At 42.1% G+C, this 23871-nt stretch overlaps 1 protein-coding gene across 1 annotated transcript in view; it reads left to right on the forward strand.

Moving 5' to 3' along the window:
- Positions 1-23871, forward strand: part of MTUS2 (microtubule associated scaffold protein 2) — a 642868-nt gene that overhangs the window by 479251 nt on the left and 139746 nt on the right. The window contains exons 7-8 of the mRNA XM_037058899.1: positions 16470-16568; positions 22376-22587. Coding sequence (XP_036914794.1) covers positions 16470-16568; positions 22376-22587 — 311 coding nt within the window. The remainder of the gene's footprint in view (positions 1-16469; positions 16569-22375; positions 22588-23871) is intronic.

Here is a 23871-nt window from a genome sequence, read left to right on the forward strand (position 1 = left end):
GTGACCTTGGGCCACAAGCAGCCCCAATACAAGTAAACATTACAGATGTGATGCTTCCTCAAAGCTGCAAGACAAAACTATGCTCTCAGTATGATCTCACTAACATAAAGTTTACACAGACTTCAGGATATTGTTTAAGGGTGACTGCTGAGTAGCAAAACTGTGAATAAAAGCAAGAAATGACCAAATCTTAGTGACAGTGGTTTTCTCCAATGGGAATGGGAAAGAAGAGCCTCAAGATGTGAGAAACTTCTGGGTGCTAGCAGTCCTCCACTTCTTATTTAATTTCAATGTCTAATTCTTGGCCTGGGTAGCAACTTCATTGGGTATTTGCTAAACTGTACAAATAAGTTTGAAGCATGATAATTTCATGATAAAATGTTTAAAATTATATTATAGTAGTTTATTAAGAAAAACCTAAATATACATAATATAACCTGAAATAATGCATTTCAGTGGGTTCATGTGGTTATTGCCAGGTAAGGATATGGTGGAATGAAGAAAAAGTATATTCTCATTTTATGTAGTACATGTCCTTTATTAAAAAAGGAAATAACTTCTCTAAATATTTGCTTTGATTTTATGACTGTGTCTTGATCTGTCATCTTAGCCAGATACCTTATTTTGAACTATAAGCAACAGCAACTAAAAACAGGTCAAATTCCTGGCTTTTTTCTGTTTTTTTCAATAATCATAATTTTAATTCATTGGCAACCTTAATTGCAGTTTCCAATTTATAAAAAAGAAAGCAAAAAAACTAGGTAAAGAGTGTAATAAGTGTTTAATTGAACAGTAGTCTTGCTAGTCTTGAGTTGGATTTTCAGGGGAATTCAGATATATTGGAGGGAGGCTGAGCAAGAGCTCTGCCTTGATCTGATGAAGCTGAAGATCATGCCGGGTGGAGGCCGATGGGAAGTTGGGTTTAAGAGAAAACCCTCCTGCCGTCTCACAAATCGCCCCCTCCTGTTCCTGAACACACTGTCCCTTTAAACTTGTTTCTTTGCACATGACCCCCTCCATGTTATGCCCTTTTATTCTTGATGGTTCTTCTGCATATTTCATATCTGAGCTCACATATAACCTTTAAGGAGGCCCTACCTAGCCCTTCTTCCATGCAGTTTCCAGAGAGAAATCCTTCTCCAAACCCCTGGGCTGGCCCTTCCTACGTTGTCTCTCATTTCTTCTTTACACATCCCACTAATTGGTGAATTTCTGTAGATAAAGCTTTTTTCTTTCTATCTTGGACTCTCCAATAGCTCATACCTTAACAAGTACCTTGGAGATACCCAATAACTAGAAAATAAACGAATGCATGAATGATAAAAGGATGGTTCAGAGACTTCAATGAGGGGATAGTTCAGAAAATGAAAGGGAGGACATAGCCATTGGAGTGAAACTGCAAGATACTAACATGATGGCATGTATTTAATACTAAATAGACTATTTTAGGAATATTTTTATTTATTTGGGGAAAGTGTTTGCTGTGAAAAAGCACAGTTGTATTGTGCCCTTGATTTAACATGAAAGTAAATTGTTGGGTAGAACGAGACAAATCACCCAGACCATTTCTTTCATTGTGGCTTACCAAATGAAAACTCCCATGATGAGTGATACCCCAGTATCTATTTGTGCAGTTTCAAATATGCAAAGGGCTTTTCCCACCGTGACTGACTGACTTACATTTTCTCAGGGTGTCATAGATCATGCAGTGTCTTGACTCCCTGGGAGAACTGGATTATTTTCTTTCTACAAACCCATCATATTCGGGGCTTTACTCATTTTGTTGCTAACAGTATGTAAAATGGTTTCTCATCACTCACTTAGGACCTGCCTGTTTATTATGTGGGGGAGGGAGATACTGGAGGAGAAATAATAGGGAGGAAATAATGGGTTTCAAACTGTCAGGAATTTACCTCATTTGAAAGTTCACTTCATTTTCCATCAAGGAAGAATATGATTAGTTAGTAATAATAACTAACTTGTGTATTTACTGAGGGGGCAATTCTCACATAATGCATTGTCTAACAAGGAGCATGGACAGGTAAAAGGCATTCAGCTGATAGTATAATAAAGTCATAGCCACAGAGCTTCTTAGCAGCATCCAGAGACCTCTGGGTTGAGGTCTGAAGGATGAGATAGGTCAGAGTTAACTGGAGAAAAGAAGAAGCAGGAGCCACTGCAAAGTTCTGTGAGAAAAGTGACACTGTTCTGCATCAATGAGTTGCAATGACTATCGAGGAAGAAGCGGACTAAAGAACACACATGCATGACCCATGGCTATGAACAAGGGTGTGGGGATTGCTGGAGGGAGGCATGGGGTGGGTTGAGGTGGGCCATGGTGGAAAAGGTGGGGATAATTGTAATAGCATAAACAATAAAATATAACTTTAAAAAAGAAGTGGATTAAATTTAGGAGAGATACAAGATGCATATCTCACAACACTTGACATTTCATCACATGTAAGAAGTGATGAAGAGGGAAGGATGTGGATGAGGTCAACATTTCTGGCTTAGGCAAAAGACATACTTTACTGAGATAGAAAAGATGGAACTGAGAAGGAATTTCATTAGGCAACAAGGAGTTCATTCTTGGGTATATTGAATGTCATCTGCGTGGGAGATATCAAAAAGGAGACATGAGATATAGGATACATACACACATATCCTATACACACATGTATGTATACACACACACATATATATATGTAATATATAATCTCCAATATATATATGTGGCACAGATAATAGGAGCTGATAAAAAGAAAATAGAGAAATCAGGGTGAGGAAATTATCAAAGCAGCATTTCAAGAAAATTTCCAGAATGGTAGGATGTGGGTTTTCAGACTAAAAGAGTTTACCAAGTGACCAGATTAATAAATGAAACAAGGCCCACACAAGGCACATCAGCATGACATCTCACAATGTTAGGGAAAAACTGCCAAGAGCTTCCCAAGAGAGCCAACAGATCACATGCCAATGGTTAAAATTGAGGATGATATCAAGCTTCTCAATAGCAACCCTGGAAGCTAAAAGAAAAGCTAAATGTCTTCACAGTTCTGGGGGAAATGATTGTCACTTTTGAATTCTGGGTTAAGCCAAACAATTGTATGAAGATACCAGCCATGGAAGATGTCAGATAATTTACCTTCTATATACCTTTTTCTCTAGCACACAAAAATAATAAATTTTAAAAGGTGCTCTATGAAACTAAGGAAGCACATCAAGAAAGAGGAAAACATGAAGGGTCCAGCAAAAAGGAACCCAACATAAGAGAGAGGCAAAGAAGTGTCTCAGAATAATGATGAAGGGACATTCCAGGATAATAACCCTCAACAGTCCTAGAAATTACAAGTCCAGAATACAATGCAGAATGAGGGCTCCGGGAAAACAAACCTTTTACATAGTTGTGAGAAGAGAGTTATGCCCTGATAGAGAGTTTTGAGGAAAATTAGCAAAGTTTATAAGAAACCTAAGCAAACAAAAGCCAAGGAAGCTAGTAAGTCCAGGGAAAACAAAAAGTCATACAAGTAAGGAAGCTGCTCAGATGTGAATAGTATTTATGTAGTTGTAACAAGATGAACAATGAACTTTGACTTAACCAAAAATTATGGTACAACTATAGTGATGAGAGAGCCTACAGAGAGCAAATTTGTCATTTTCTATAGTAGGAAGCTATTAAGATAGGTCCAAAATGTAATATCAAGAAATAGCAGTATAGACAAATTACTTAGATATATAAAGATAAATACTAGGAAAAACAATATTTGAAATGATGAGTGAGAATTGGGCATATGGAAGGTGGGGCAAGATACTGTTTTTGTTTAAAGCCTATTACAAAATGATGTGGATGGCTGGATGGTGCTGTGACTGCAGTTACAGCTGGCAACTGACTGTAGATTTGGTGACTCACTCTGTGTCATGTGCTCAGCTGGATTAGAGGAGGGCACAACTGGGTTAAACTGGGGTTGGCTTGGGCAGACAGGGTAACCACAGTGCTTTCTGCTGCCTCTGTCATATGAGAGCAAGAGTGTGGGCAAGAGAACAGCAGAGGTAGAGGACCTTGGAATCAACTTTAGATTGGATAAGAAAGGAGGTGAAGACAGAAGCCCAGCACTTTGGGTGTAAAGGGTTCCATAGCCTCCATTAGAAAAATGAACCAATGGAGTAGCAGTAACACAGTGAGACAGTGTTCTGAAAGTGGGGTATGTGGATTTCAGAGGTGAACTTCAGGTGATGACAAGGTCTAGAGTGGTGCCTATGCGTTCTGATTTAAAAGCCCTGGCAAGAGTAGTAGATATCAGAAGGATGAGAGGCTGGAATATCAGGTGAATTGTGAATGGAATCATTGACATTTACCAGGATGATGGCAGGACCTGGGGTAAGGGGAAGACCGCCTGCTTGGTGGTGGCAGGCAGCAGTGTTAGAGTATGCTACCATAAATTTGGAACCTCAGTGGAAAAGCAGGCTTTTAAAATTTTTTAATTGATTTTTTTAGAGAGAGAGAAAGGGGAAGAGAGAGAAAAAGAGATATCAATTTGTTGTTCTGCTTAATTATGCATTCATTGGTTGATTCTTGTTTGTGCCCTGACAAGAGATTAAACTCCCAACTTTGGTGTACAGGGATGACGCTCTAACCAACTGAGCTGCCTGGCCAGGTGGAAAAGCAGTTTTACTGGAGCATGGGGGCTTCAGGTTCTGGTGGGGCATTAGATAGCTTGCAGGGGACTGCCTAACTGGAAGGTAATTGGAAGAGAAGGGTACTTGGCAGCCATGCTCTGAGGGGTTGAGGGCAAAAGTGGGAGAGGGCAGTTTACAAAGGAGTAAGGAATCTGGTGTAGACCACGAGTTGGAGAGACGAAGGCTGAGATCAGGGATGGGAAGAATTTAGGGATTCACTGGCCTCAAACTTCAGAAAAACAAATGGCTTGAGCCATATCTTGTTCTCTTGGTCACATCACAGAATGAAAGCATCTGTGTTCTCCTGTCCTCTCCCCCAACTCTGCTGTGAGCATTCTCACCCCCCACCCCATCCCACTCACCTGAATTCATCATGCTTCTGAATGTACTGCACAGGTAGCCAGTAGGACTCACTATTCCTCAAGACTCACAGAGGCCATTTCCGTGGCAGGCAAGCATAGTTTCAGATCTCAACTCAGCCACATGCTGGTAAACGTGACTGTTGCTGCAACCTCCACATCTTCAGTTTCTTCATTTGCAAAGAAACAATACTAGTAATAACACCAACAGTGTTTACAGTGGGGTGAAGTCAGATAATATACAAGTACACAGAAGCAACGACAAAGTGGCACCTGGCATTTATAAAAGCTTATAATAAATACACTCCACAAAATACAACCTTCATGACAGCTCACACATCTCTCTGGAATAGCACCTGATGCATACTTGGAGCTTAAAAATGAATAAATACAAAGATATTTGTAAAGGTTTTGCACATATATATGTCAAAAACACTCCTTTATTCTTCTTTCCTTACTTTTTCATAACAATTTTCAGAGTTAAATAATTCCTTAGTCTTATCCCAGAGGACAGTTAGGTCTGTGTTGTAAGTATAATTTTTGTAGGCCTCTTTGAAAACAACCTTTCTTGCCATTTTTAATTTTAATTATTGTTCAAGTACAGTTTTCTGCCTTTTACTTCCACCCCAGCCCACTCCCCAGCTCTCCCCACCTCCCTCCCGTTTCCACCCCCTTCCTTGTTTTTGTCCATGTGTCCTTTATACTTGTTCCTGTAAACCCTTCCTTTTTCCCCCTAAAATTTCCTCCCCTCTCCCCTCTGGTCACTGTCAGCCTGTTCCCTATTTCCGTGTCTTTGTTTATATTTTGCTTTTTTTTATCTTTAGAGGGGAAGGGAAGGAGAGAAGGATAGAAATATCAATGTATGTTTGCCTCTCGTGAGTCCCCTGCTGGGAACTGGCCTGCAACCCAGGCATGTGCCCTGACTGGGTATCGAACCGCAATCGTGTGGTTCACAGGCCCGCTTTCAATCCACTGAGCTACAACAGCCAGGGCTATATTTTGCTTTTTTGTTTTGTTGATTAGGTTCCTATAAAAGTGAGATCATGTGGTATTTGTCTTTTACCACCTGGCTTATTTCACTCAGCATAATACTTTCCAGCTCCATCCATGCTGTTGCAAAGGGTAGGAGCTCCTTCTTTCTTTCTGCTGCATAGAATTCCATTGTGTAAATGTACCATAGTTTGTTTTTTTTTTGATCCACTCATTCACTGATGGGCATCTAGGTTGCTTCTAGCATTTTGCTATCGCAAATTGTGCTGCTATGAACATTGGGGTTCATAGGTTCTTTTGGATTGGTGTTTCAGGGTTCTTAGGGTATAATCCTAGTAGTGGAATTGCTGGGTCAAAAGGCAGATCCATTTTTAGTTTTCTGAGAAAATTCCATACTGTTTTCCATAGTGGTTGTACCAGTCTGCAATCCCACCAACAGTGCACTAGGGTTCCCTTTTCTCCACAACCTCTCTAACACTTGTTGTTTGTTGCTTTGTTTATGATGGCCATTTTTATTCTCCTTTATATTCCCAGCTACAGTGTCTACCCTCAAGCATGCAATAAATGGTTGTTGAAATAGAGTGAACCTTTTTTTAAATATAATTTTTATTTAATTCTTGTTCAAGTACAGGTTTCTATCTTATATTCCCAACCCTGCCCACCCCCCGCCCCATGCTCCCCGCCTCCCTCCCCTTTCTACCCCCCACCCTTAGTTATTGTCCATGTGTCCTTTATACTCGTTCATGTGAGTCCATTCACTTTTCCCCTATGATTCTCTCCCCTCTCCCCTCTGGACCCTGTCAGCCTGTTCCATATTTGAGTGTCATTGGTCGTATTTTGCTTGCTTGTTTGGTTTGTTTAGAATCCTGTTAACGGTGAGATCATATGGTATTTGTCTTTCACTGCCTGGCTTATTTCTAGAGTGAACCTTAAATAGGTTAAAATGCAGCCTCTCCTCAAACATTCTCCACCAATGTCAGACATTCCTTCTGATTTTTAAAAATTACTATTGGCAGCTAAAAACTTTCCTTCTCCTCTTGTCCCTCAACTCCTTTGGAGTATTCTCCCTCTCTCTCTCTTTTTCTTTCTTCTTCCTTCCCCCATCAGTGCATCCCAGTTCCTCTTTTATTTGAGATATTTGTATCTAGATAACATTCCCTATCTTTATTCTATTTAATCCCCACAAACCTTTCCTTGAAATGTTCCCCATTCTATTTGTTTTGTCCGTGACATCAGAATTTCTATTTCTTGATTACAGCATTTGTTTTTTCCTATTCATCTCCTTTCAGCTACATTAGCACAGTAACAATCACTGCATTGTTGCCACATTTGCATTTCACTTTTCTCCTTGCTCCTCTTCATCTTCGTCCCCTTGTTTTGTTTTTCATATTCCTACCCAGAAGCAGGCCTGTGGGGTTCAGTTGCCCTTCACTGAGTCCATTCTCCACCACTGTCAGATATTCCTTCTGATTTTTAAAAATTACTAAAAATGGGGGAGAGTCCTGATCCCTGTGCTTTCACAGCTGTGTGGAGTGAGGATGTGAGATGGGTGAGGGGTAAAGTCTGTTGCTGTGTATTTTCCTTCATCATTTTTTGTTTCTTATTTTTCCTTACTTATACTAGATTTACTTGCAGGAGTGTGTGGCCTATTGTATGTGGAGTTAAGAACCTGTAAACATTTCCTTTTTTCTTTTTTGATGTGCCTCTTTCTTTGTATGAAACAAGTATATTGCATTCTTCCAACTATTCTCTTAAATCTAACTTCCCTCTGCATTTGATAGGCTCAGTGAGGATTTGGCATTAACTGTTGTCATTTGTCACTGCATTTTTTTCTTAGATGACAGCCTCCTCCTCAGAGCAAGCCCATGGTCCTTGACGGCTTCCGTCATTCTCGCGGCTCTTTGTGCAGCTGGTCTTTGCTTTAAGTATCCACAGTGAACAGGTTCTTAGTCACTTTTATGATGTCCAGTTTAGGAATAAAACACAAAATCAGGTCTTCTCCCAGTGGTTGTTAAAGTAACTCATGTCACTGTGGAAGACCTTTGACCATGTGAGAAAGCTAAGCTTGCACATTTTCTTTCCTTTTCCTTCCTTTCCCTCCCTTCCCATCCCTTCTCCTCTCCTCCCCTTCCTTCCCCTTGCCCGAGGAACTGTGGAGATTGCCAGGCAATACCTTTCAACTTTTAGGCCTTTGGGGTGCCTCTTGCTGCTCTACTATGATGAAACATTTTAGGAACACTTGGATTTGTAGTATCTGGAATTAGGTGAATGTTATCAGTGGTGGAGTTTCAAATGAAACTCGATAAATGTCTCCTCTGAGACCAGAGTGAGGATGGCATTTCTTTCCACTTCTACTGCCTTCTTCCACCCACCTCAGAGCCACAGTGGTGGGGCTCTGGGTTTTGTATGTATACATTCTCTTACATAGCTCTGAACCTATGTGTGCATAAGGGGCACTGGCTAGTGTTGACCTTTTACAGCCCCGTGAGAGAGGAGCATGGACATATATTTATCAAGAGTTATTTTCTCTGCCATTATAAAATTCAGGTCTTGTTTTGATGCAATTTAGAGAAACATAATTCAGACTGCTTTAGGTGAAAAAGGAATTGAAAGGTGAGAAGAACTGTGGCTTATGCTCACATAACTGAAAATTTGAGGTGATAATGCTGACCTGAAGGATGGTTGAACCCAAGTACTTGAACAGTGTTACCGTGAGTACTTTTCCATCTCCTGGCCCTTCTTTTCCCTCTGTTAGCTTCTTCTTCACAAGGATTCTCTCCAACTGGGGACAAAGATGGCCAGTGGCACTTCAGACTTCACATTCCACCAGATTAGTCATCTATCATTATAAGAATCCTCTTTCAATACTTTCAATAAAATTCCCAAGGCAGGTCTCTTATTATCCCAATAGGGATCTTGCTTTCATTCTCAAACCAGAACCACTGTGAGGCAGAGCTCTGATTAGGAAGGCCTGAGTCACATGCCCACCAGCAGATCCCATTGGGTCAGCAACCACATGGACCAGCATAGGTACCATTAAAAGAAGTTGGTCAGGTGAACCACGAGATGTCCACTGGAGGCATATGGTCTGCACTGGAGGAAGAAGACTGGATAACTGAGCAGTGTCTAAGGAAAGACTGGTATTCACGAGGAGTTGGGAAATTTAGGAAAAGCTACATAAATAAGTGATGGGGGCTCAGAGGACTAATGTAGGCCAAGCACTTGCTGCCTTTCTGGTGAGTGAAAAGGTTTTCTTCATTTATTAATTCAGTTAGAGAAGGTGTGAAAGGCAAATAATAGCCGCCAGATATGTCTATGCTTTAACCACCAGAACCCATGAATTCCACCTTACATTGCCAAGGGACTTTGCAGAGGTGTTTAAGAGTCTTGAGATGGGGAGATTATCCTGAATTGCCTGGATAGACACAGTATAATTACAAGGGTCCTTATAAGAGGAAGTGGGAAGAGTATGAGATGAAGGAGATGTGACATAGAAACTAGAATGATGGGCTTCAAAGATGGAGGAAGGCGTTAGCAGCCAGGGAACACTGGAAGCTGGAAAGGCAAGGACATGGTTCTCACCTGGAACTTCCAGAAGTACTAGCCCTGCCAAAACATTCAGTTAACCCGTGAGACTGAGTTCATGCTTCTTACCTCCGGGACTGTAAGAAAATAAAGTTGTGTCATTTTAATCCACTAAATTAGTGGTAATTTGTTCCAGTGGCAACAGAAAACTAATCCAGATGCTTCAGAGGTAAGAAATGAGCTGAATTTCAGGATGGCCAGGAGTGGGCCAAGCAGATAAGGGAGAGCTGAGCTGTCCAGCCTAAGGGAACAGCATAAGTGAAGACACAGAGCATCAACCAGAAACTGTGGTGTCACAGCAGGAGTGAATAGGAGAGGAGATGAAATCCGGGAGATGGCTTATCCCATGTCCCAGAATTGGGCCTTCCTTCTGAAGATCACAGGAGGCTTTGGAATGGCTCTTCAAAGGACAGTCATGTGATCTGGTTAATATTAAGAAAGATAATTCTGGAAGTGGTAAGGGAGATGGATTAGGTAAAAATGAAGAAGATAAGACACAAGACAAAGAAATCACTCAGGACATGTTTCTAGTTGCCCCCTACCCCGAGAAATGATAGAGACTGAACTAAGGGGAAAAGTGAGAATGGATGAAGGGCCAGATTTAGGGGCTACAGATGAGGCAGAATCAGGAAGAGTTAGTGACCAATTAAGCATGGGAGGGTAAGGAGGAGGACTCACTGGCTTCTGGTTTCAGTGACTAGGGGAACAATTGACTAGGAAAGAAAATATAGGAAGGGGAGTGGATTTAAAAGGCAGGTAATTAGTCCTTTTTGGACCATGATTGATTACTTACATCCAGTAGATACGTGGTAATGTCTCGTCAACAACCATGAACAGGGTAGCTCTCAGGACAGATGTCTGGGCCCGGCTGAACTGGAAATATCAGATCTCACAGTCGTCAGTGTGTACAGCTCATTGCTGCAAGCCTGTTGAGTAGACAAGCTCATCCAGGAAAGTGGACAGGACAAGACCAAAGCAGAACCCTGGGACAGCTTCACTCAGGTAAAAAGAGGGAGGGAACAGGAGCCAAGGAGACTGAGGGACAGTGACCAGAGTGCTGCACGAGAATCATGAGACCAAAACTGCACTGGCATTGCTGGCAACTCTGAGGCCGTAGTGTTAAGTGAAAGCTGATGGTTACTTAAAAACATTTGGGCTGAGTCTAAATCACAAGAAAACTACTAAAAAAGAACTGAAAGTCTAGACCGAGTGCTAGAATTCCATCAAGAACTCCCAGAACCACAGAGGAATCTTCCAGGCAGGGCTGTATTCCTGGGGGCAGGAGGCTGGTGAAACTTTTGATCATAGTAATTTCTGCAGAATTGGTTGTACTATGCTGGTCTCTCTCCTTCTCTTTTTGTAGATCAGACAAACTATTTTCATTTTGCTTTGGTTTCTCTCCCTTTATTGTTTATGTCTTAATATAGAACTAATGTGTGATTCATTATACAATATGGAAATAATGCAGAAGCCTATTAAAATAAAAAGTAAAAGCCCTTCAATGCTAGTGCTCAGAAGTCATCCCTACTGAAAATTTGGTGCCTGGCTTTCAGATCTTTTCACATATTAACAACCATGGTATATATTTGCTTTGCTGTTTGTCATGGGCAGCTCTCATGCCAGCACAGTGTAGAGCTACCTCATTCTTTTTAAGAGCTGCATGGTACTTTGTAGTATGGACATTCTGTGGTTTATTTACCCATTCCCCAATGTGTATTTTGGTTATGTACACTTCTTTATTATTGCACATAGTGTATATTTTTAAACCGACATTTTCACATTGTAAGTGTCCCAAAGAGAGATTTATAGAAATGGAATTACCAAGTCAAGTCTATCAATATTTATTTATTTATTTTATTTATTTTTTTATGTTCTTTTTTTAAATAATTTTTTTATTTAACTCTTGTTCAAGTACAGCTTTCTGTCTTATATTCCCAACCCTGTCGGCCCCCTGCCCCATGCTCCCCGCCTCCCTCCCATTTCCGCCCCCCACCCTTAGTTATTGTCCATGTGTCCTTTATACTTGTTCATGTGAGTCCATCTCCTTTTCCCCTATGATTCTCTCCCCTCTCCCCTCTGGACCCTGTCAGCCTGTTCCGTATTTGAGTGTCATTGGTCATATTTTGCTTGCTTATTTGTTTTGTTTAGATTCCTGTTAACGGTGATATCATATGGTATTTGTCTTTCACCGCCTGGCTTATTTCACTCAGCATAATGCTTTCCAGTTCCATCCATGATGTTGCAAAGGGTAGTAGTTCCTTCTTCCTTTCTGCAGCATAGAATTCCATTGTGTAAATATACCATAGTTTTTTGATCCAGTCATTGACCGATGGGCATCTAGGTTGCTTCCAACTCTTGGCTATCGTGAATTGTGCTGCTATGAACATCCGGGTGCATAGGTTCTTTTGGATTGGTGTTTCAGGGTTCTTAGGATATACTCCTAATAGTGGAATTGCTGGGTCAAAAGGCACGTTCATTTTTAGTTTTCTTAGAAAATTTCATACTATTTTCCATAGTGGTTGGACCAGTCTGCAATCCCACCAACAGTGAACTAGGGTCTCCTTTTCAAATATTTGCTAGAAGTTGCAGAATTGCATTCAATGAGGGCTGTATAGAAAATACCAGAACTTTGAATAAATACACATATTTAGTTTTCTTTTGAAGTACTGTGTTGAGCGCAGACTTTCATCCTTTTACATTTCCCTTCTTAGCTCCCAGAGGCCTTGGTGCTTTTTCATATTTGTTGATACCTAAAGTCAAAGCAGAGGGAAGGAATGGGAGAGACAGACTAGCCATTGGTACAGATTGATATTCTGAAGGGTGGGTGTGCCATCAGAGGTGTGGAGTGCTGGCTGGGCTTTCAGGATCCTGAGATGCAGCCTCTGTGAGCCCTAGAACTCTTACACAGGACCTGTCTTGAAAGGAGCCCAGATGGAGGGGGAGAGGCCCAAAGGGCATTGACAGAACCACCACTTTGTGCAAGGAAGGGTATGTATGGCCCACCAGTGACATTTGTGTTCTAGTGGAAGAGGTAGACGATAAATAAGCAGATGAGTATGAAATATATTTGGGGGCAATGAGAAATGGTGTGGAGAATGAAGCAAGTGAAAGAGTAGCAGTGGGCAGGAGGACTTTCACCTAGAGGGTCAATCATAGCTTCTCTGAAGATGATCATTTGTGCAGAGAGCTGAATGCGTGGATGAAGAAACCATGTGCAGAAGGAACTCAAGCTAAAGTTCCCAGAATATGAGGAACTGCACCATGTTTAAGCACCAGTAAGGCTGGCATTATGGCTACCGTATGCAAGCAGGGGGCAGAGTGATATCAGCATTGGGGAGACACCCCAAAACATGGAATTTACTTATAAAAATGGTGTATTTATTCTTACATATTTAAATTTCAGTGGCCTTCGAAGTACTCTCCATTTGATGTAATACATCTATGGAGACATTTTTTCTACTGCTCAAAACAGTTTTTGAAATCATCAATTTTGATGCCTTGTAGTGCTTCTGGTGGTTTTTGTTTCACCTCTTCCACATTAGCAAAACATTTCCCTTTGAGAATTTTTTTTTCATATGGGCAAACAAAATAAAGTCAGTACTTGGGGCAAGATTGGGTAAATAGGAAGGGCAGAGCATGAAAGTCATGCTGTTTTTTGGTCCAAAACTGTTGAACACTCAGTGTGGTGCTCTGAAATGGGCAAACACATTGAAAGAACCTTCCAAAAAAATCCACTGAAGCCAAACACAGCCTCTCACAACAATGCCAGCTTGTGCACTAATACAGATGGGTTCCTAGAACACTTACCTAGTAGGAGAAGCCTGTACTATAAGGGGCCTGTCCTCTAGAAGCTAATTCTGTTTTTTTGGAGGGAGCCCCTCCTCATATATGAAGAACATGTATTCCTTATATACTTTATATGTTACATTACATATATATGATTTGACATATACATAAATAAAATTATGGAGGCTGAGAAATCCCAAGGTCTCCAGTCAACAAGCTGGGGACCCAGGACAGCCAATGATGTAAGTTCAGGTATGAGAGCAGAAGGGGACTGGTGTTCCAGCCTGAACATCCGTCAGGTAAAGTTCCTTCCTTCCCAGCCTTTTGTTCTTCTCAGGCCTTCAAGAGATTGGTGAGGCCCACTCACATTAAGTAGGGCCATCTGCTTTATTCAGTCTACCAATTAAGGTATTAGTCTCATCTAGAAATACCTAAGATACAGGTATACTCAGAATAATGCTTGACCGAGGGTCTGGGCACCTTGTCACCCAGTCAGATCAACCTACAAGAGGGGCCCTCGCAGTGTGTCTGTGAAGTAGCCAGGGGACCAGGTCGTCTGGGGTGTGCTGTCCACTGTGGTGGCCACTGGCCCATGAATAGCTATTGAGCACTTGAATGGTGACCTGTGCCATGTTGAAGAGCTATGGAATATGTTGGAATAATAATATGGAATATGTCAAATAAAGTACATTATTACAATTAATTTCAATGTACTTTTTACTTTTGGAATGTGATTTCTGTTGGAGACTGCTGGCCTGCGAGGCTTTGTGGTGTGGTAAGGAGCTGGCAGTTTACTCTGAGTGTCCTAGGAGGTGGTTGGGGGATTTGAAATTGGGAATGACTTGCTCTACCTTGTATTTTAAGCAGTTCAGCCCCCTGTTGTGGAAGGATGTGCTGCAGGGGGCAGGAGTGGAGCAGCAGAGCAGGCAGGGGGCTGCAGAGGAGGCAGAGGGGTGTCAGTGACATGCAGGCCAGTGCAGGGTGGGAATGTGGCCAGACCTGGGCTTTTTTTCCAGAGGAAAGTCAGCAGATAGGCCAAATGGGGGCATGGAACAAAGAAACAAATCAAGGTAACTCCTGGTGTTTCTGAGCTGAGCACAACGCGCGAACACACCAGGTAGTGAGATGTGAAAGATGGGTATGTTAACTGAGTGCCACGAAGCATATTGAGGGTGGGAGGAAAAATGGGGGGGATACAAAAGAGAGTTTGGGCATTAGTAGGTTCAAACAATATGACTAAAACAGATAATCCAAAGGTAGTAAAGCAGAAGAGATAAAAACAGGTCTGTGATGCAAAAGCCGAAGATAGGCGGCCTAGGATGAATAGGGGCTGACGCAGAGGCAATGGCCTGAGGGGGTCAGTGGATCCAAACACCTGCCTCCCTCCCCAAACTCAGGAAGCAGTCCCTCCCCCCATCACATAGGTGCACACACACTCGCATGTACACGCATGTATACATAACCTATAATAGTGCTCTTAGAGCTGAAGAGGGAAAGTTAACATACTTGATCACATTAAAACTTCATAAAACCACAGTACAATGAAAGAGACTATAAGTAAGTTTAAAAAAGTGAAAGGCTGGAAAAAGTAACCTGTGCTGTAGGCAAAGGATTAATGTCCAGAATAAATGAAGAGTCTTTACACATCAGTAAGAAAAATGGGCAATGGGTTTAGTTAGGTAATTTTCCAATGAAAAACTGCATATGACCAGCATGAAAAGATTCTAGGTACCCAGCAAAATTCAAAATGATTGAGACTGCAAGGTCAGTAAGACATGAGGTATGAGGAAAGAGTTGCTCTCACACGCTCCTGGTTGGGACTGCAAATTAGTACCTCCTTTGGCTGACAGTTGACTGTGTCTAGCAATATTGCAAATCAGCAAAAGTACTTCCATCCATTTGTCCTGTAAAGATACTGGTACATGTACACAAAGAAACAAGTAGGAGAATGGTTATTGTAGGACACTGAGCCATTTTGTTAGCCAAGACTTGCCAACAATCTAAATATTCATCAATAAGAGATGGGTAAATGAATTATGGTACACCTTTGCCCATTAATACAATGTGGCATTTAAAAAAGGTCTATAAATACATAAGAAAAGATCTTTTAAAAATGTGAATGGGTACAAAAAATTGCAGTGTGTGACTCATTCAGTTAATAGCTGCATTTGTAAATGTGTAGATTTTTACACAATACCTATAAAAAGGTCTGGGAGAATGATTGCCACGTTGCCAGCAGCAGGTTACTTCTGGAGGAGGAGTAAGGTTGCAGAGTTTGTGGGGAAGGTGGAGGTTCATGGTCTGCATCTAAGAAACCATCACCATGGTTTGTTTTTGAAATGACATGAACTGTGCTGAAGTGGAGGCAGGTGTAGGTTCATCCAAGTCTGTTTTTTGCCCAATCTTCCATCCATTGTTCCTTGACTTTCTGATGAAGGTGATGTGAAGGTGAGTGTCCATTCCCAGCACACAGGGAGAAACCGCTCCATATACCCCTATGGCCCACACTCAGTTTACCCTGCTTTGCCAGGGCCAGCCCCGGGTCCTCAATGGCCCAGCAGAGACAGCACAACGACTTCGCAGGCCACTGTGTGAGCCAGGTGCATGGACAGTAATTAGGCTCCAACTGACTCACCTCAGGGCTCAGACCTCGATGCAGCAGTCATTAGAAGTTACATTCAGTGACAACTTCCTTCCATGTCTTCTGAAAATTAGTTTCTGCAGAAAGAGGTGGGCAGGTCATGCTGATGGCTAAGGACAGGACAATTTTAATTCCCAAGTAGTTCATCAGGGTCATGGGGGTGCTGTGACCTCTAGAGACAGTTTCATCAAATCAGAGTCAATAGTGTGTTTATTCCCCTGTGTTGCTCACTGCGAGGCAGTTCTCTTCGCTATAAACAAGTATGTCATTCCTCAAGTGCTGGGGGTGGTGAGCATAGCAACAAATCATCCACCCATGGCTTTGTTCTGTTTGCCTTTTGTTAAACCTCCCTTTCCACAAACAGCCTGTGTTACTGTTCCAATTGTAACTGGTTTGCTTTCTTTCTGTTTCTCTTTTTAAACTATATATAGGAACAAAGAAAGAATTACAAAAAGATCAAGATGCTAATAAGCCTGCTGTTTCATCCCCGAAGAGAGTGGCAGCTTCAACCACCAAGCTTCACTCCCCAGGTATTTTGGAAATGTGACCTGTGTTATTTGGGTAGAAGACTTGAACGTGGAATTTATTTGTTCTGGTGTTATTAGTGGAGCAATGCCAGCACATGGGATATGCAGGATTGTCCACGCCTGCCATGCATACACTGATGTGTTCTGACTCTCCATGAAATGAACCAGCTGTTGGCATCATCTTCTCCCAAAATGTTATTATTATGCTACATTTAAGTGGTAGAATCCTCTCTGTGTAGGGGTACCTGCTAGTCCAACAGCACATAGGAATAATCTGTAATTGAAAAACAGACTTTGAAGCTCTAACTTCAAGAGATAATATATTCCAAAAGGAAGAAAAACAGCCTAACAATGCATATCAAATACTTCTTATTCTGTCGGTGGAGAAGCCATTTCTTTACATTCAGACATAAGTTAAGCTACCTAATGTCACTTGAAACTTGAAAATTATTTATTATCAAAATTCATAAGGTATAGCATTAGCCCCTTTGTAGAATAGAATGTAATATAACCTTAGAACATTTTCTTAAGCACAAAAATAGCAAATCAACAGCTCATGTCTGAGTTCTTACTGTATACCAGACACTGTCCTATTTATTTCATGCCCATATTAACCTGTGAGGCAGTGCCCTTCCTTTTACCTGTGGTGAAATTAGGGTACACAGATGTTTGTTAATTTGCCCCCAACCACAGCAGATAAGTAGCGGAGTCTTGGTTTGAACTCCAAACACTCATAATCCCAAAACTACATTCTTAGTTGCTCTGCTATTAATCAGAAAGCTTGCAGAATAGAAAATATTAATATTTCTAGTTAATTAAAGATGTATAAGAAATAAGCCAGAACCATGACAAAGCTGGCTGCCTCACAGGGTAAGAGACCAGATGGAGAAGCCTGTGTAAATCTGGAATTTGTGAAGGGCAGCACATCCTGGATTGATTAGGAAGCAAAAGAAAGCTTCCCCCTGTGGGAGGAGCCTGACTGGTGCGGCTTTGGCTCTTGAGAAGGTGGGGAGGGGACCAGCCCTCTCTTAGGAGTTCCTGACCCCTATCTCCCCTGGCAAAATCTGAGAACTGGATTCCATGCTGCCCTTGTGGTCTGAAAATTCAATTCAAAATGCTATAGGACTTGTGTCCACTTAGGAAAATAAAAGCAAAATTATTACAGACACAGGAAATAAACCACCACCTGTGAGGTCCTTATGTTCTAGGAGAAGTAAAGGTATTGTGTACTTTTAGACTTTAAGTTAAAGTGCATCTGTTAAAATTTATACAATAACCAATAAAATAGAGTATATAGTTCTAAAACAAAAAGAATGGAAAAAGTTGGAATGAGGAATAAAAGCATTTTCTGTCAATGCAAATGAAGACAAAAAGGGGAAGAAAGAAAAAGCAGAGGGAAGAAAAGGGGGAATTAGAAAGGGAAGTAGAGAGGGAGATGGGAGTAATGGAAAGAATAAAATATTGAAAATGAAATAAAAATATCCTAATGAATGCACATGAACAAAACTCTACACTAAGTCATTCCTGCCCTTACCCAGGCTCAGGACTGGCTTGAAGGACATTTTCCACCCCCTGTCATTTTCTCTGTACCTTCACCACCACTAGCCAACCCCAGGCAAACAGTGCTAATACTAGGTAGGAGAAGAGTGTGCTACCAGACACAATTTTCTGAAACAAATTTAGGTCAGTTTAAGAACCATGGACCCTGTCCAAGACCACACAGGACTCAGCACCCGTGCCCCAAGCTGTCCTGCCAGTCTGCAAGAAGTAGGTTGGCTTTCTGTCAGGATGTTGATCTAATGAAACACTTTTTTAAGGCTATCAGAGTTGTGTCTTGTGAGACTTTTCTTCCTTGTTTACAAGTGTTAAGGTCATGAGCCTTCTCTTATGAGCATGCGTATGATGTGTATATGTAGGTTTCAATGCTGTATTTTGTTTGTTACCATGTCAGTTAAGCTTTCAGCTTTAAGATTAATCAAATCAAGCTTTTATGTCCATTAGACTCCTCTGGATAGTGCCAGATGGCTGCAGATGAATATTTAATATTCTCTTTCCACTCTCTAGGGTTGTTCTTCTCCCCAGTGATCAGCCTTTGCATGCACAGGGCTTGTATTCATCCTTGTGAGACTATAATATTACTGGCTTTTTCCTCTGAGTTGCCAGTCATTGCTGGGGTCATCATAAAGTCTACTGCCCCGGATCAGCATTATGGAGCCAGCAGGATGGCTATACAGAAATTGTGACTGAAGCAAGATTGAGATAATAGGAGAATGTTCTAGATCTAGCATGTGTCCCCAAACCTGTGAGGTCTGTTGGAGATGTTGTAGAGGGGATCAGCCATGGGGGTGGGTATGCAGACTTCAGTGCTGAGAGCCCTGGGAGTAGAGGATGTGCACAGTGAAAGCTGTCAAGAAATTTGGCCCCCTCCAAAGCACACAACATAAAGCATACATATTAAATCAGCTGTCTGTGGGTCATGGAGAGACAGTGGTCTGGGTATTTCTGTTCCTACATTTCATATCAAAGAGATACACTGGGGATAATCTTCTTCAACAACTGGGAGGTTTACAAGGGGCAAACAGTTTTGAAAAGCTGGTATTTCTACCCTTTTTTCACTTCAATGAAAGAACCATTGATAGCCCTATTTTGAAGGTCTTTATTCATTAGTGTCAATGTCCTAGTTCAACTGGGTGGAAATCAAGATAGTGGAGGAGGCCAGAGTTCTGACTCTTTGAAAAGACCGAACACACATGGTGGCTCTGCTTGACTGCAGGGAGAGCTCACTGGCTTGCTCACCTGCTCGGAGCCCTCAGCCACCCTGGGAGCAATGTAAATACCGCAAGGGACAGGGACGGGAGTGATAACAAAACCTTCCAGCAGCTGGGAGTGTCTTTGGGATATGGTGTGCCATCATTAAAATGTTCAAGGTGGCTCTTCCAGAGAAATCTGAAGCGAGGCACTGTCCCCACCCCCATCCAGTGCCCACCACATGCTCCCATGTTCCCTGTGGTCACTGCTGTGCAGAGGTCTTCATCTCATGGTTCCGTTAGCCCCTTACCTCCTAAGCAGATTGTCATTTGGCTTCATTATAGCTGGCTCTGAAGAGAAGATAGCAGAAGCATACAAAATCCTCCTTAAATTTTAATGAAACAGGTGAAGGTGACTGTGTGTCATCTGTGTGACTGTGTGTCATCTCTCAACATAAGCTCTCCATCCCCAAGACATTAGGTGAGCCTGGGCCACTGTCCTTGTGCACCATCCTGGAAATGGTGTCACATTGGGTAGACAGGAGAGTAAGTGACAGAATAACACTTCATGGAGTTAACTAAAAAAGTACTTAACAAAATTGACAGCATAAGAAAGAATACTGTTCTTAGTAAGGATCAAAGCTATGCCAGTGTTGAGTTTGGGACTTCAAAGAGCAGGGAGACCACTCATGTGGAGATGGAAAGCAGATGTTTGGAAAACAAGTGTTTGCTGGGCCATCTTTACAATGGGACAGAGAGGACTTGATCAAAGGAACCTTGCTAGGTCCCTCCCTGTCCAGCCCACCTGGTTCGGATTAAGATGCCATTATCTATGAGGATGGCTTCCTGCCTGGAGCAGGTCCTCTATCTAAATTCCTTTAGGCAGGTAAATGGGGAGGGACAAAGGTTCTTTCAGAGACTTTTGTTCCTTAATAACCAGCTTAAGATGATCAATATTCCAAAGGCATGTTTGGGGGTGGCAGACTCCGCTTCCCTTCAGCACCAAGAACAGGATTTCACCAAACCCTCTTATATTGTTTACTTACCATCTACTGTAATTGCTAGCCTGATGATGATGATGACGATGACATTGACAGTAATACTAATGAGAATGGGGCATAAATCTGACAGCCAAAATATGCAACAACATGAATGCTCACTAATACCTACAAGCTCAGACGTGACTGTCTGTTCCTAGATTGCAAATAGCTTCGATTCACTGAGCTGGAAGTATGTTTATTATTTCCTTCAGATTTCTAAAAGAAGTGTCTTCTGTTGTATGAGTTTCAGGCACCTGGTACCTCAATACATTAATTAAAACATTGGAGGGCTTCATAAAACCACCAGCTGCAGCAATAAAATGGCAAACAGTAATCATGAAAAAAATCCACCGTAGGTCTTAGACTGTGCCTTAGGGTTCAATGCATGCAGTTACTCTCACATATTTTGTTGGTAGTTATTTTTCTTTTGTGTTCAGTATTGGGAATGTTGGGGTTAAGTACATATTAAGATTGATTTGCCTACAACATGCAAGTGACTTTTCTGGAATATTATGTACTACCACAAAGACAGTTTTAAAGAAGCAGTAAGTTCACATTGTACTGTTCGGTCATGCATTTTGAGATATGTCCTATGTGAGGTTCCCGCTGCAATCTCTGATGATATCTTAACAGATAGTTAAAGGGAGATTTAGTTAAAATTGTCATGGTTACCATTGAATTAACAACCAGAAGTAGTTAGAGCAAGTAACCATCCTTTCCCCTTAGAAGATGAGGCTACTTGTGTGTTCTAAGCCCATTGCTCTGCTCTGCTTGTGTATCAGGTACTAAAGAGGCTACCTTTTCTCATTTGTTTATATGTTACTCCCTGGAATTTTGGAGGTGGGTGGGTTAAGACATAAGAGTGTTTGAAATATTAAAGTTCATGACTGTGTGGTCAGTGTCTATGCCATGTTCTCCAGGATCTTCTTGGGCAAAGAACGAGTGTGCTTCTGGAATATAAGTTCATTGTGCCCCAGAGAGGTTCTCTGGGTATCAGGTCACCTGAGCGCCCATGAGGACAGCAGCTCTGGGGAAGAGCCTTGCTTACCCTTGGGTCTTGGACCATGACACAGTGCTTGTCTTTGTGCTCTTTCCTGGGGCCTTGCCTTTATACCTTCGCTTCTCCTTAAAGCCTCGCCCACCCTGTCCCCAACCCCAGGATGAGTTTCTGATTCCTCCCACTTTGCCCCCGCATCTGGATGGCACACACCTACACCTAACATTCGCCTGGTAGGAACCAGACCTCAGAGGCTTCAAGGCCCTCAAAAGGAATGAGCTCAATCTTCTCACTGCAGTGGAGCATACTGAAGAGGGGCAGTCCACACAGGTCACAAGCTGTATTATATTTATAAAGATTGTTCTGGCTGCTGTGCAGTGAAAGATGGGAAGAAGCAGGGTTTCCCATGAGAAGGTGAGAGGTCACAGTGGCTTGAACTGGACCTTGAGCTGTGGAGGTGGTGCGAGTGATCACATGGGGAAAGATTTTGGAGGACATTGACGCTGTAGAAATTTAAAGCCAGTAAACCCTGGAGCAGAGGTCATCAGAGGTGGAGCTTGAACCTGACTTTGAAGAAAGGTTAACTAGAAGGATGGCAGAAAGGGAGGGAAGGGCATGTGGGCAGTACTCCCTGATGCTCAATTAAAAGGTTGCTAGGCTACAACTGTGGCTTTGACCTGAACAGATTGATTTATTTCCCATTAGATGTTTTCAAGGAGTAATTCCATGAATATAAAGCATCTGCTCTATCTCTCTAAGCAGACCTGGAAGAAATGGAGGAAGCTGGAAAAAATGTGGCAATTTGGCTTGTTATTCCTTTTCCAAGCTTGAAACCTTGCACTTAGAACCACATAAGCAGAGCAAGTATTTTAAGTCCCTGCCATGTTTTTCTTTCTAATACCTACAATGACAAACAATGGCAATTCCTTTTTGGCCACTTGCTTTTGATAAAATCCTGTAATAAGGAGCTGTTGTCCCATTTGGGCTGAATGTTTTTTCACATGTGATTGTTTTCATTTTAAATAGGATACCCCAAGCAGAGGAGCACGGCTCTCCGGAATGGGTTTTCCCCCAAGCCAGACCTGCAGGCCCGTGAGGCTGAACGGCAGCTGGTTCAGCGGCTCAAGGAGAGGAGTGAGCAGCAGGCCAGGCAGCTGGGCCTCATGCAAGCGGAGCTGAGACGGGCAGTCCGTAGCTTCCAGGCGCTCGCGGTGTCCACTCAGCACTTCTTTGGGAAGGTGAGGCCTATTTTGGAATGTTGAAGGGCTCTTTGTTTGGATGAAGGGTAGTCATGGTGATGGCTATTTGTGTGTGTGTATCAGGTGTGTGCATGTGTGTGTGTCTTAATTTGGGTTAGGGATTTGATTTTCAGGAGATTCTAAAATATTTGGCCACATATTTTGGAGACAGGTATATAGCTACGTGTGAAAGAAATTAGTTTGGAAAGAATGATTTACTAACCGAATTCCAAAAAAGAAATTTGGGTCATAAAGAAAGGAAAGGACATAAATAAATGTTTTGAAGGCAACATCTTTGGAGGACATCTTTGAAAGGATGTGGCTCCATCAAATGGAGCATGTGATTGTTCATACTGCAGATAAGAGATGGTCAGATTCGGAAATTTCTGCCCATTTTAGGTCATGGGGAGACAGAGCTGGCTGCTTGTGGGAGGGGCTGGGCCCAGAGCATCTCCTCAGCACCTCCCAGGGCCTCATGGGAGTTGGGGAGGCCTTTCACCCAGGGTTGTTTCTGGAAATGCAGACAGGGCTGGTTTCTTCTCAGCAACTAAGTGTCCAGAGGCTTTGGGGTCATGCGGACGCAGAGTTTGTTGTTAGCCATGGTGTGGTTAAGCTTCCTACCCTCAAACCAGGAATGAAGGCTAGGGAAAGCCTGGGGCCTGAGTGAGGATATTGGTGATCCACCATGAGGCAGCCAAGGTGTGTTCAGGGGAGAAAATGAACATTTACCTGGTAGGTTTAAATATTATGAATTAGCATATTAAAAACCAATCGGGCATTTTCAGGTTCACGTGTGGGCTTTCTGGTATGTATAAATGGGAGGAAGTAAAATGCAATAAAAATGCTCTCCAAATAAGAAAGTAGACTTACAAAATTCCTGGCTAATTTAAAGGGGAAAATCAGAAATGATAAGTAGCACCATGTCCTCTGGTTTTACTTATCATCTGAAGTTCAAAGTGTAGGGGACTCTGGCCTTTTATGATGCCCTCTGCCTTCCCCCATCACCAGTGCAGAAGCCCAAGCTGAACTCTGCTGCCGCTGTGTGCTTTTTGTTTAAAGCTTTTAGCAGAAACAGCCAATTACCAATTTGTTGTAACTAAGGGAGAGATAGACAGGTTTCAGGTTACCAATGATTCTAGCCTCTTCTTTAGCCAAAATGTTACCACCAGCAGTAATGTACCAAGATGAATTTCCTATCTTCCTTTCTGGCCTAGTACTGTTGATGTCAACCTTGAACACCTGAAGTGGCTGTATTCCCATGAAAAGGGAACCCTAGTGCATTGT

This window comes from Sturnira hondurensis, unplaced genomic scaffold, assembly GCF_014824575.4.
Source record: "Sturnira hondurensis isolate 20B ecotype Veracruz unplaced genomic scaffold, ASM1482457v3 Scaffold0010428, whole genome shotgun sequence".
NCBI lineage: Eukaryota > Metazoa > Chordata > Mammalia > Chiroptera > Phyllostomidae > Sturnira > Sturnira hondurensis.